Source organism: Chroicocephalus ridibundus, chromosome 2 (assembly GCF_963924245.1).
Source record: "Chroicocephalus ridibundus chromosome 2, bChrRid1.1, whole genome shotgun sequence".
NCBI lineage: Eukaryota > Metazoa > Chordata > Aves > Charadriiformes > Laridae > Chroicocephalus > Chroicocephalus ridibundus.
Genome location: NC_086285.1, coordinates 9,323,414 through 9,335,869, shown reverse-complemented (window position 1 = coordinate 9,335,869; position 12,456 = coordinate 9,323,414). Strand labels below are relative to the sequence as shown.

Below are 12,456 nucleotides of genomic sequence, written 5' to 3'. Positions count from 1 at the left end.
ATCACTCCCATCAGAGAATCATAGAATATCTCAAGTTGGAAGGGACCCATAATGATCATTGAGTCCAACTCCCTGCTCCTCACAGGACTACCTAAAACTAAACCATATGATTTAGAGCATTGTCCAGATGCTCCTTGAATTCTGACAGGCTTAGTGCTATGATCGCTTCCCTGGGGAGCCTGTTCCAGTGACCCACCAGCCTCTCAGTGAAGAACCTTCTCCCAGTTTCCAATCTGAACTTCCCCTGACATAGCTTCATTCCGTTCCTTCATGTCCTATCACTGGTCATGAGAGAGAGGGGATCAGCACCTCCCCTCTGCTGCCGCCTTGAGGAAGTTGTAGACCGCGATGAGGTCACCCCTCAGTGATGAGGTCACCCCTCAGCCTTCTCTTTCTCTTCTCCAAGCTGAACAAGCCAAGTGACCTCAGCTGCTCCTCATAAGTCTTGCCCTTGTGACCTTTCACCATTTTGGTTGCCCTTCTCTGGACACACTTCTTCTGTGGAAGAGTTGGAAGGGTGTACTGAACGCCATCCTGATTGTCTCCTCCATCACAACATAATGCTTGGACGAAGAGTTTTGCCACCTAAAATGGTGTTTTTAGGAGTCAATGGTACACATGTAAGGTGTTGCCTTAAGTTATAAGGTTTTTAGAGCAAAGGATGTTGTCTTGAGCTTGCCAATCAAGAAACTGAAAAAGACACATTAGCTTTTAATATCTGTAGCATAAAATAAATAACTTGTTTAATTTATGTAATCACTGAATGGGAAGAATTTTATAGGATGATTACGTCCCGCTGCTCTGACATACTACTACAAGGGAATCTGCAGCAGTTCGTAATAAGTTTTGACACTAGTGAAACCGTAAATGATTGCTTTGACTAGACACAGGATGATAAAACAAAATTCTTAATATTCTCACCACAAAGAAAGAATGAAAACTCATATCTGCAAATAAACTTGGTTTCATCTGTAATCTCTTTATTGTGTATGAATGACAGTTTCATTGTAGGAAATAACTCTAGAGAATCATTAAATTAAATTCATTTCCTCTGAATGTGCTGGTTGTTAATTTATATTGTTTGATATACAAAGAAAATCCCAGTTCAATCACTTTTAAATATTAGATCCTGAAATTAGTTTCACACATTCTGAAAAAAGTTTTCTTTTTTTCCCCTTCTTGATATTTGTGAGCGGTTTCCATCAGAGAGGAAGTTTTGAACAAACAGAGCACTCCTCCTGTTTCTATTTCTCTTTCTTAGGAAAGGAAACAGTGAAGTCTCACTATTTGTATATATCTTTAAATGCTGAAATGATAACGGAGGAGGGAGGGATAAAGAAGTTTTCTACTTTGTCAGCATCCTAACTTCTCATTGAAATGCATTTAGTAAATATTTGGACAGAAGTGTAACTTTCAAGTTGAGGGCAACGTTACAGTTTTCCGCTTCTGAGAAGGTGTATGGGAAATATCTGACCAGTTTCTGATTTGTATTCCTGCTGAAATGCATTTTTTTCAGTGATCACCTTGTAAATATTTGCCTCTGCTTTATTATGAAATTCTGATTTTTCCCTAAATGCTTTTGTGGAGAAAATGTAAGTATAAGCCGTATTTAGATTCACTTTAATGTCCACCTGAAAATCAGCTGCATCTGAGTATTGCCTGTGATGTTCCTAGCTGCTGGAGTTCTGAAGGCTTTTTCACAACCAAATTTCATGATTTTCAAATCCTTTGGTGATGATGTGGTTTGCGAAAAATTTGGGTAATGGTGTTTTTCTAAGTGAAGACTTAATCATCTGCAGTTGTGCCTTTTAGAGTCCTCTGTATTGTAAATGGGAAGGTTTTTGTTTTAATCTGTTGGAACCTGTGGTTACACACAGCAGCGTAGTTTGTCCCATTGGTTCTGGGAGAAATCACTTTCTGTTACTGGACAGCCTCTGGTGATCTGCCCTGCCCTCAAAGAAGTTCTGGATTTTTGTCTATAAATAAAATCCGTCCTTTTTTTCTTTTTTTTTCCAGGAAAAATATGAATGTGCTTGTAAACGGGACAGCATTAAAATTGTGACACCAGACTGGGTACTGGATTCTATAGCTGATAAGACTAAAAAAGAAGAGACTCCTTATCATCCTCGTTTAATTATATACGAGGAGGAAGAAGAGGAGGAGGAGGAAGAGGAGGAGGAAGCAGAAAATGAAGAACAAGATTCTCAAAATGAAGCTAGTACTGATGAAAAATTATCAAGCCCAGCATCTTCTCGAGAAGGATCACCTTTGGGTGATCAAGTTTTTTCACCAAAATCTACTACTGCTGATAAGGCAAAAGGGGAACTGATGTTTGATGATTCTTCAGATTCCTCTCCAGAAAAGCAAGAGAGGAATTTGAATTGGACACCAGCTGAGGTCCCACAGGCATCTGCAGCAAAGCGTAGGTTGCCTCAAGGGAAAGACTCTGGGTTAATTAATTTATGTGCCAATGTCCCACCAGTGCCAGGTAATATTTTGCCGCCAGATCTGAGAGGCAATCTAATGGCTTCAGTCCAAGGTGCCCAAGGTTCTGATCGACAGGAAATGATGGCTACGTGGAGTCCAGCCGTGCGGACATTAAGGAATATTACTAATAGTGCTGATATTCAGCAGATTAATAGACCATCAAATGTAGCACATGTAAGTGTTGGATTTTTAATTTATAAGATATTGGACTTTTTCTTAGGAACTATCATATCCAAGAACTTCAGTTTCTTTTTATTGTTCTTTAAATGTACAAGGGATTAAAAGTTATGCATATTAGTTAAAAGTTGTGGCCAAATTACTAACCTCCCCTTAATAAGTAACTTCATTCCTAGCAGGTTCACAGGAGTAAAAAGGCATTTGGAAAAAATGTTTGAAAGAGTAAAGCTATATTTAACTATAGTGTGGTTTAGAGTTTCAGTATTGATTTCTCGATAAGAGAAAAAAAAAATTCATTAATTTAGAATTATTTGGCTAGTTCAGGAAACCTGATTTCATACCCTTCAAGCTTTTTATTCAGTGCAAGGAATTATTTGTGCTATAAACACATAAAACCATGAAATGGATTGTTCTCACAGTAGGTTCAGTTCCATACTGTGTTGTTCTGCTGGGCATCATTAAGTTGTTATATCGTATAGTCAGGATTATGATGCAGAAGCCCTAACTTACAAGTTCTTATGCCACTCGTATAGTTGAAATAGTTGCAGCTTTTGTATTGAATTTATTTTTAGAAGAAAATAAAAAGCGAGTGAGCATGCACTGAGATAACTTGCAGCACTGAAATTCTGAGATGTTCATGGGAAGGGAACATGAGAAAAGTAGGTCCTGGTAAATGTTAGACATATCTTTTACTTAAATAATTGTACTGGTGCATTTATTTGGATGTTCATCTGAAGGTAAAACTTTCAAAGGTGCCTGAATAATATAGAAGTTTACAGCTAGTACTCAAACAGAAAAAGAGGAGTCACTCAGAAATGTTCGTTCTTTGTTGTCTATATGACTGCTGAGTACGAAACAGAAATACGGGCTCCCTTTTAAAACTGAGTCTTAGATTACTCTTCTCAGTGCCTTGAATTGTTTAAGGACTGGGACTTCTGGGTAAGGACTGAGCAGAACCACCAAAGTCCTGGTGGGTTGGCCAGTGCTGGTAAGTTGGCTGATGCTTTCGTGTCTGAACACCGCATCTACAACAACATTGTGCTGTCATATACTCTTTATTGGTGTCTCTGTGGAAGTATTTTTCTTTAAGTAATATTTATAGAGCTCAGGGATGGTATCATGCTTCAGGTGGACTTTGTTCTCCAGAAGTCAGTTACACTAGGGACTTGACTATGTTGTGCAAGGACTGTACTCCAGTACCAAATCGGGCTGCTGTGTAGGTTGCCGTGCTAGTTCCAGCACATGGAGAAAAGCTTTACATCTTCGAATTGTGAATCTGCTTCCTAGAGGGGGGAATAACAATTCTACTTTTTTCCTTGGAACATCCCTCTGCCTAGGTTCAATTGTACTTTGTATCCTGCTTGGGTACCAGTCTTGGGTGGATTCCACGTCTTGGAATCTTGGAAAGTTACTGTTTAATTTGAACCTCAGATTTCTGCCAAATGGCAAGATCTGTAATAATAAGGCATTTTGCAGATACAAAGTTACTTGCTGAATAGAGCCCTAGGATACTTTTGAAAGTTTTATCCCTTTGTTTTGAAATATATGTCCTGAAGCTTCTGTAATTTTGACTTTTGGGACTTTTTGTGGGGAGCAGCGTGAAGATCTCTCCTCATACTGAGCCACGGAAACATTCTTTTTGTGTATGTTATTTTTAGTTATTGAATGTTTATACTGTGGTGCTGTCTAGATATTAGGGATGGGTGATGCATTGATAATCGTGGTTGTAAATGTATGCTGTACCAACAATATCGAAATTACTTACATGAAACCTGAGATGTTTCGAAGTGCATTGAGAAAACACTTGAGCCACCTCTAATGAAGGTGGAGGCCTCATTGAGAGGATACAGTTATTTGGCTTTGTGTTTTAGTGATGTGCTTTGGTTCCTCCCTCTCTCACACACACATCACTGAAGTTTACACTGTACGTGATGAAATACAGTGGGTGAAGGAAATAAGCTTTGCAGGATTCACCAAAGCTGATTTCATGTTTAAAAGACTTTAAGAATGGCGAGTCTAGAGTTTCCTATTGTCCCTTCTAATTTTTAATAGGTAGCTTATATTAAAATATTTTAATAAATATGTAGAACTCATCCTCATCTATTAGGAATTTGCCTACTTTTCCCTTTTCTGATGCCTTAAAAACTCACTTGCTAACTTACATCTGCTTAGTGTGAAACGTTTTTTCCCTTAACAGTGAGTTATGCATCTAAAAATGAAATTAAACTCTAGATTACTTCAGCAATCTGTATAAACCTAAAATCTGTTATTCTTAAGTACGGGTTGGTTAATTGGTTTTGGGTTTTTTCCAAGAAATTATTAGTGCTCAGCAGATCAATGTTTTTCTTTGTATTTTGAGATTCAGTTTAAAAAATAGAGCTAAATATTCCTGAATTGGTTCAAAAGAAAGCAAGGTTGTATTAAGTTCCCATGTTTCAAACATTATTCTAATTACTAGAGGCATTATTTGCAATTTTTAAGTTAAAGAAAATAAGACTATGGAACTAAACTATGAACTTAATGGGTCAAGAGGATTGTGAAGTAAATGTTATAGTCGATTGAGCTGATCAATGTAGTTATTAACATAGTGTTAATAGTCATAATATTACCAGAGATATCATCACTAATACGGGGATGGTTTTTATTCTTAAATTTTGCTCAGATGTGCATTGCCTTGTATTAGGAGCCACGTGTAGCTCCATGCTTCTCTTACGTGAAAGTCCTGTATTTTCATTTTGCTATTAACAGGTAAAGATTTTTGTTTAGCTCGCAATGCATTTAAGCATAGAGTTCTTTTCTTTTGAGAATTGTGTTTTCCCAGTAGTTCTTTAAGTGTTTTTAAAACTGAATGGCAACAAAAAGGTCACAAAAACTAATCTTTGTTTTCTAGATATTACAATCACTTTCAGCACCTACAAAAAGTTTAGAACAACAAGTAAATCATAGCCAACAGGGACATCCAAATGCGGTGCTGTTTAGTCAAGTGAAACTAACACCAGAGACACATTTATTGCAGCAGTCACATCAAGCACAGCAGCAACAGCACCATCCTCTCTTACACCTTCAACCTCAACAACTCATGCAGCTCCAGCAGCAGCAGCAGCAGCAGCAACCCCAGATTTCCCAGCAGACTTTCCAACAGCAACAGCCTCATCAATTTCCGCAACAGCAGCAGCAGGTTCATCAGCAGCACCAGTTCGCACAGCAGCAGCTTCAGTTTCCACAGCAGCAGTTACACGCGCAACAGCAGCTACACCGTCCCCAGCAACAGCTCCAGTTCCAACAGCAGCATGCTTTGCAACAGCAACTGCATCAGCTGCAGCAGCAGCAGCTACAGCAGCAGCAATTGCAGCAGCTGCAGCAACAGAATCTGCAGCAACAGCAGCTACAACATCAGCAGCAGCAAATGCAGCAGCAGCAGCTGCAGCAGCAGCACCTGCAGCGATTACACCAACAGCATCAGCAGCAGCAAATGCAGAATCAGGCGACGCAACACTTAACGCAGACATCTCAAACGCTACAGCATCAGGTTGCAGCCCAGCAGCCACAACACCACCAGCAGCAACAGCAACAACTGCAGCAGCAGCCGCTTTTTGGGCATGATCCAGCAGCAGAGAGTTAGTAATCATTGTCTTCTGATCCTGAGAAAAGTGGCTAATGACATGACATAATGTGGGTTAGAATACCAAAAAATAATGCTGTGTTTACAGTATGGGATTATAACACTTATAAATGCCATTCGTGGCTCAGGACCTGTTTTACTAATTTTTAGGCAAACATATATAAATTATAACTAAGGATGATCCAAAAATCGGAAAAGTATGAGAGCACTGAGAACATTCTCTTTTCAAATACATACTTTATGCCACCAGCATATAAATTATACTATAAGAACAGTGTTAGCCTAGGCATACCATAAATTTTTTTTAATTTTTTTTTTTCCTTTGGAAGAGGGGAAGGGGGAAGCTGTCAAACAGCCTAACACTGGGAAAGACGGCTTAGATTTAGGAAATACCAGTAAATTAATGAGGATTCAGTATCGGAAAGTTGTCGTACCTTGCCTTGAATTGTGTCCATGCTAGTAGAACTGAAAGCTTTTTAATTGTTCTGACTATTCATAGCTAATCTGTATAAAACAGTAAGTTGTTGTCTTACGTTTTCCTTTTGGTGCCCCTTCCTCTCCCCTTTTTAGCCCGTCTTTTTCCAGGAAAAAACACCCAGACCAAACACCCTGGGCTGAACTGCGCCTTTAGATGTGGCTGTCAGCTTGGAAATTTTGGATCCTACTTTTTCCAATAAAGATTTTCTTCAAAATTAAGTTTATAACCTGGTAATAGGAGAGATTAGTGTAGCAAATATGTTCTGAGATGAACTCTTTAGACTTGCAAGTATTTAATTTTTTGTTCTTTTCTGTGCTAAACTATTCTAGTTCCAGAAGAGTATTTCCTACTGGGCTGTGTCTTTGCAATTGCTGATTACCCAGAACAGATGTCTGACAAACAGCTGTTAGCGACCTGGAAACGGGTAAGATTCCGCTATATTTTTAAAAAACTATGATAACATAATGTCATAGTAACTATATTCTAAAAGAAATCATTGGAAGTATTTCAGCACTTTTCACTTTTCTTTAGGCATCCTTTTGTGTAATGTTTGTGTTACAACCTAAAAAACATTATTCCACTGCAGCTGACCAGAAAAAGTAATAAAAATGCTTTAGATATGAAGCCTGGTTGAATTAGATCTTTAGTCAAAATATTGGCTAAGTAAGTTACAGCCTTAACTATTTCCTGAATGTTTTCAATTAGGCAGCTGTCGTGCAGCAAATGTAATATTGCATTGCTCTCTACCTTTAACTTGATTGTATAAAAAGACTTTTTTGCATATAATCTTGGCATTTAGTAGCCTGTGAGGTATCCACCTGAGTGAAAAAGATGGAAGAACAGAGTGTTTCTATTTTTTGCCAACTTCTTTTTCAGAAAAATCTGATTGTATCCTTTCCTAAATGAGAGGACTTTGGTGTTCTTCAGAAACTTCTGATGGATTTTATAGTTGAATTTTCCCTTCAATTTTGCATAATCAAGTAAGCTGTTGACATTTTTAACAGCACTTGTGTTTATTGCTGAAATAGAATTGAATAGTTCATGAAAAATTGTTTAATAGTTATACTGCAAAAATAAAAAAAATATGAGAAGGGTTTTTTTGTTTATATATCTTTATTTGGTTTTTTTAATTGATTCTAAAAAAATAGACTTTTTGTAGCTCAGTGAAAAGGTGCATATTTAATTTTGGTTTTTCCCTTTTTTTTTTTTTTTTTTTTTTTTTCAAAAACGTTTTTAAGCTAGATAACAAACATTTTTGGGGGGGTAACTCTTCAGTGAAATGGTGCTAATGGTGACAATGTCCTAAAGAGCAGACTTTATTTAAGACTGTTCATTTCTTAGGGTAATTTTAAAATTGTTATATATATATATGTATATATATATTAGAAGTTTTGGGTTTGTTCTCTTACCAGATCATTCAAGCACATGGTGGGACAGTGGACCCTACCCTTACAAGCAGATGTACGCATCTTCTTTGTGAAAGCCAAGTCAGTAACATGTACGCTCAGGTAAGCAAACCAGTAACGTGTATTCATGCATGCTTTAATTTTATTACGGGAAACGTAGACCTTTCCAGTATGTACTTATAATTAAAGCTTTTCATGATGTGCTTTTTTATCGTTTGTGGTATAACAAACTTTCATAATGCATGTAGTAGATTTATCCCAGAGAACACAAAGGAAGATGCTATGAGAAGAGGGATCCTGAAAAAGTAGGGGAAAACAAATGATTAAAATCAAAGCTTTGTATTGTAGGAAAAGTTTAAAATAAAATAAAGATGTATTTTGGTTTTTAAAGGCTGTTTATGCACGTATTCGTAGGCTTTAAGAGAAAGGAAGAGATGTATTACAGCACATTGGCTGAACTCAATCTTGAAGAAGAAGAAAATGGTACCACCTCATCGAGCCCTTCATTTTCCAGTGGCATTTCCACCAGGAGGAAAGCCATGCTCTCAACACGTAAGAAGAAAAAGCTTCTAACAGATGCTCGGTTCATTACATGAGCAGTTAAAATATAGCTAGAAAGTGCTTAATCAAAGCAAAACACACATTTCTTTCGTCTTGGAAGAAAACCTTCTTAAGGTCCTGTGTTGATGTGGTGCGTGCTACGGGGTGATTCAGAGTGCTTTGAAAGTCTCACTGAGTTCTGAGGGGTGAGGAGTAACACCTGTGTTGTGAATTGTTCTCTTAAAAACTGAGGTGCAAAGATTATGTGAGTTATACATAGCAGGATGGCAGGAAGCCAAGCTGCCTAGTTTTTGATTAACAGTATGTCTAACAGTATATGCTTCCTGTACCGTAACCAAATATTTTGAAGGTATTTTTTGAGGGTTTTTCTGGGTCAATACCTAGCAAATACCAGAAAAGGAAGCCTGTTCTGTTAATCAGAGAGCAGGAGGTTACAGTTCCAGTAACCTGTGCAATGAGGAGCCCCGAGGAAGTTGGATTTTGTGGTGTCGAAACATAGACTTGCATTTGAATTGGTTACATCTTGAAATACACTATGCAACATAAAACAAGATTCCAAAGTATATCTTGGCATTGGATTTCTTTGTGCCGGATGCAGGCGTTCAGGATGATGGCCTTACTACTAGACTGTTCTAAAAGGTATAAAAAGAAATACAGGTTTGGGAAAATTAGAATATAACAACATGCATGTGAACACAGTGGTTAGTAGTAAATGTAATATGTAATAAATGTAGTTTATTATCAACAACAACATTGCTGTTGCCTTTTCCTAAATAAAAAGAGAGAATGGCAAAAATTAAAAGTTGGCAAGACTAAGGATAAGAATGGGAGAGGTGGAATTACCGTTCACCACCTACGATCAGCTGACACAGTTTACTTGGCGCCATGGCGGGGTAGAGCACAGCGTTCAGGAGATTTTTAAAAGTAGAGTAGGGCAAGCAAGTACGTGTAAGCGTTTCTCTGTCTCCCTGAATGTAAACAACAGCAGAAGAAAGACGCGACGCATGTGCCAGAAGAAAACTAGCTGTGAGCTCTTTCACAGTAAAACGTTGTAGCCTTTAAATGAGAAAAAGCTGACCAGCAAAATGAAAATGACTCTTCCTTAGTCAGAATTAGTGCTGAAAACCTGAAATGATTATGTATAAACAAATCACTTTTAAATTGTACTTTATTTATTCTACAAACCATGTTTTAATTTTCTATGTGCCATAGTTAACGATACTGTGTATTTCGCTGTAATGTAAAAAAGTTAGTAACACAAAAATACTTTCAACAGGAGTGTTTTGTAAGTACCGTCTATGTTCAGTTATTCGTAACTGTCTGTTTCTATCTGTAGATAATCTCGGTGACAGGATTTGTTGATAGTGACAGAGATGACCTCAAACTGATGGCCTACCTAGCAGGTGCCAAATACACAGGCTACCTGTGTCGCAGCAATACAGTTCTCATCTGTAAAGAGTAAGTGGTTTATCCCTGCAATATTCAGCTTCTCAGTTGCCTGTTGCCAGTTAGTGCTTTTCTTAACGTGAGGTGCTAATTACATGTCATCATAAGAATGTTAATTTTAATCAATTTTGTGATTTCATAGCAATAAACTTAGTGATGTTCTTTCTTGAGCTAATTTACTGCACACTGTAATACGGTAAATTTGGCCTGAAGACAGGCAAAAGAGAAGTCGTTTCCAATTCCACTGTTTCACAATATTTTGTAAGTGATGCTGACTGTTACATCATCTATAAGTAAAATATCTTCTTTTTTAATAATTGTTTTAAAACGTCGGGGGTGGGACAATTAAGTTAAATCCAGGTCTAACTTGATTCCATTTGGGGCAGAAATACTCCCCTAATTGACTTGTTCTAGCACATAAAGGAAAAGTATTTTTTCAGAGGCCAACACACATATACTGATATTTTAGGTTTATTATTAGAAATTGCTGTTTTAACTGTTTTATTAAAATATATTTTCTTTTCTTCATCTCTGAACAATAAGGCCCAGTGGCTTGAAGTATGAGAAGGCTAAAGAGTGGAGAATACCATGTGTAAATGCGCAGTGGCTCTGTGACATACTGCTAGGAAATTTTGAAGCTTTACGGCAGATACAGCACAGTCGGTATACAGTGTTCAGTCTTCAGGATCCGCTTTCTCCTAGTCAACATCTAGTTCTAAACCTTTTGGGTAAGAGCGGCAGGCCCCAAATCCTGTGTTCTGTGGCATTTATATATGTACCCGTTTAATTGATAGATGCATCTTCTGTTCTAAAGAACTTTGCAGTGCTTTCATTTGTGTTTTGTTCTTCATTTCCTAGATGCTTGGAGAGTCCCATTAAAGGTATCACCAGAACTTCTAATGGTATGTTGAATTATTGTGTATATATACAACTATTTTTGTAAGATTACTCTTTAGTGTTTTTAATGGGTGAGCACATGCGTGTATGTCGTGTGCAGCAGGCCAGAGGGACTTACGCAGAGCCGTGCTGAACCTCCTGGCTTTACTTCCTGCTAGTGTTCTCTCTATTTTATTTTGAGAAATCTGAGCAATAATCTTTTGCAGAACTAAGAACCTGCACTGTGATGTACAAAATCAAGTTACTTTTGAGACGTCTTGAGCTAGTGCTTCACTCTTCAATTTTTACGTCAAACCTTTAGAAAAGGCTTGGTATTTTTTGAGTCAATACTTAACACTATCTGAAAATGAGGCCACATGAGGGTTTTTAAGGCAGAGCACCAGAAATCTTTTTCGAGGATAGCTGCCTGTCAGACGGTGTTGATGCCATCTACTTTTTGCATTTTCATAGTTGAAATGTCTATCAAAAAGTGAGCGTGTGCGCTTTTCTTTCCAGCGGCTCTTACTAGCGATTGTCTAGCATAAAACCACTCATTCCTGAGAGCAGGGGACAAACCCCCGTGGCCTGTTCCTCCCAAAGGACCATCCTCACAGCAAGGCTGGAATAATGCTGCCTGTCTCTTTTTGGTCATGTGCCTCTAGCATTCCTCATTAAATTTCAGGTGTGGATTTGCAGGTTAAAAAGGAATTGTTGTCACAGGCTCCTGCAAGTGAGAGCTGTGGTTTCAAGTTACTCAGGCCAGGGAGAGCCTAAAAGCTGCATTTCTCTACTCCTGGGCAAACGCTCTAGTGGCTGATCTAGTACTGGGGAGACGGGAGGGTCTATCCAGTGAGTACCTGAGCATCCACTGGAGCTTCTCTTTATGTAGTTAGGGAACTTGAGCGTTTAAAACGCAGGTGCCAGTATTTTCTGTTGATATTTAAGCACCTGGAAGAATATTGTAGTCATCACGCATTTAACAAATGGACAAGTTTTTCACTCTCTTTCTCATTTATTTCTTTGGGTTTTCCATTGATGATTACGAGCTTTATTTAAAGGAAGAAAAGTCCCACCATATTTTATTTGGTGTACACTTACATTTTTACGTAACTTTGTGGAGAAGTTTTAGTTAATTCTCAGCTTTGCTCTTGAGTCAGTTGTGTAAGCAATAGGTGCACCAGTGCGCATTGTTTTTTTATGTTTAATTTTCTTTAATATAATCTCAGAATATCGATGTATAGTTTTCCTCTTTTCAGAAATTGGTTTCCCTGCTCCATTCAGATGTAAACATGTAGATGTTCTAATTTCAGGGTGTGAGGTTGCCTTTGAAACCAAAGCAAAATGAATCCAGTCTTCAGCCATCTGCCAAAAGAGCAAGGTAAGACGAGTGTGCCATCAGTGCC

General features: G+C 38.0%; 1 protein-coding gene across 1 annotated transcript in view; it reads left to right on the top strand.

Moving 5' to 3' along the window:
• Positions 1-12,456, top strand: part of PAXIP1 (PAX interacting protein 1) — a 32,760-nt gene that overhangs the window by 12,108 nt on the left and 8,196 nt on the right. The window contains exons 6-14 of the mRNA XM_063324398.1: positions 2,017-2,661; positions 5,555-6,281; positions 7,094-7,188; positions 8,177-8,272; positions 8,585-8,722; positions 10,068-10,189; positions 10,721-10,905; positions 11,036-11,079; positions 12,364-12,431. Of these exons, the coding sequence (XP_063180468.1) occupies positions 2,017-2,661; positions 5,555-6,281; positions 7,094-7,188; positions 8,177-8,272; positions 8,585-8,722; positions 10,068-10,189; positions 10,721-10,905; positions 11,036-11,079; positions 12,364-12,431 (2,120 nt within the window). The remainder of the gene's footprint in view (positions 1-2,016; positions 2,662-5,554; positions 6,282-7,093; positions 7,189-8,176; positions 8,273-8,584; positions 8,723-10,067; positions 10,190-10,720; positions 10,906-11,035; positions 11,080-12,363; positions 12,432-12,456) is intronic.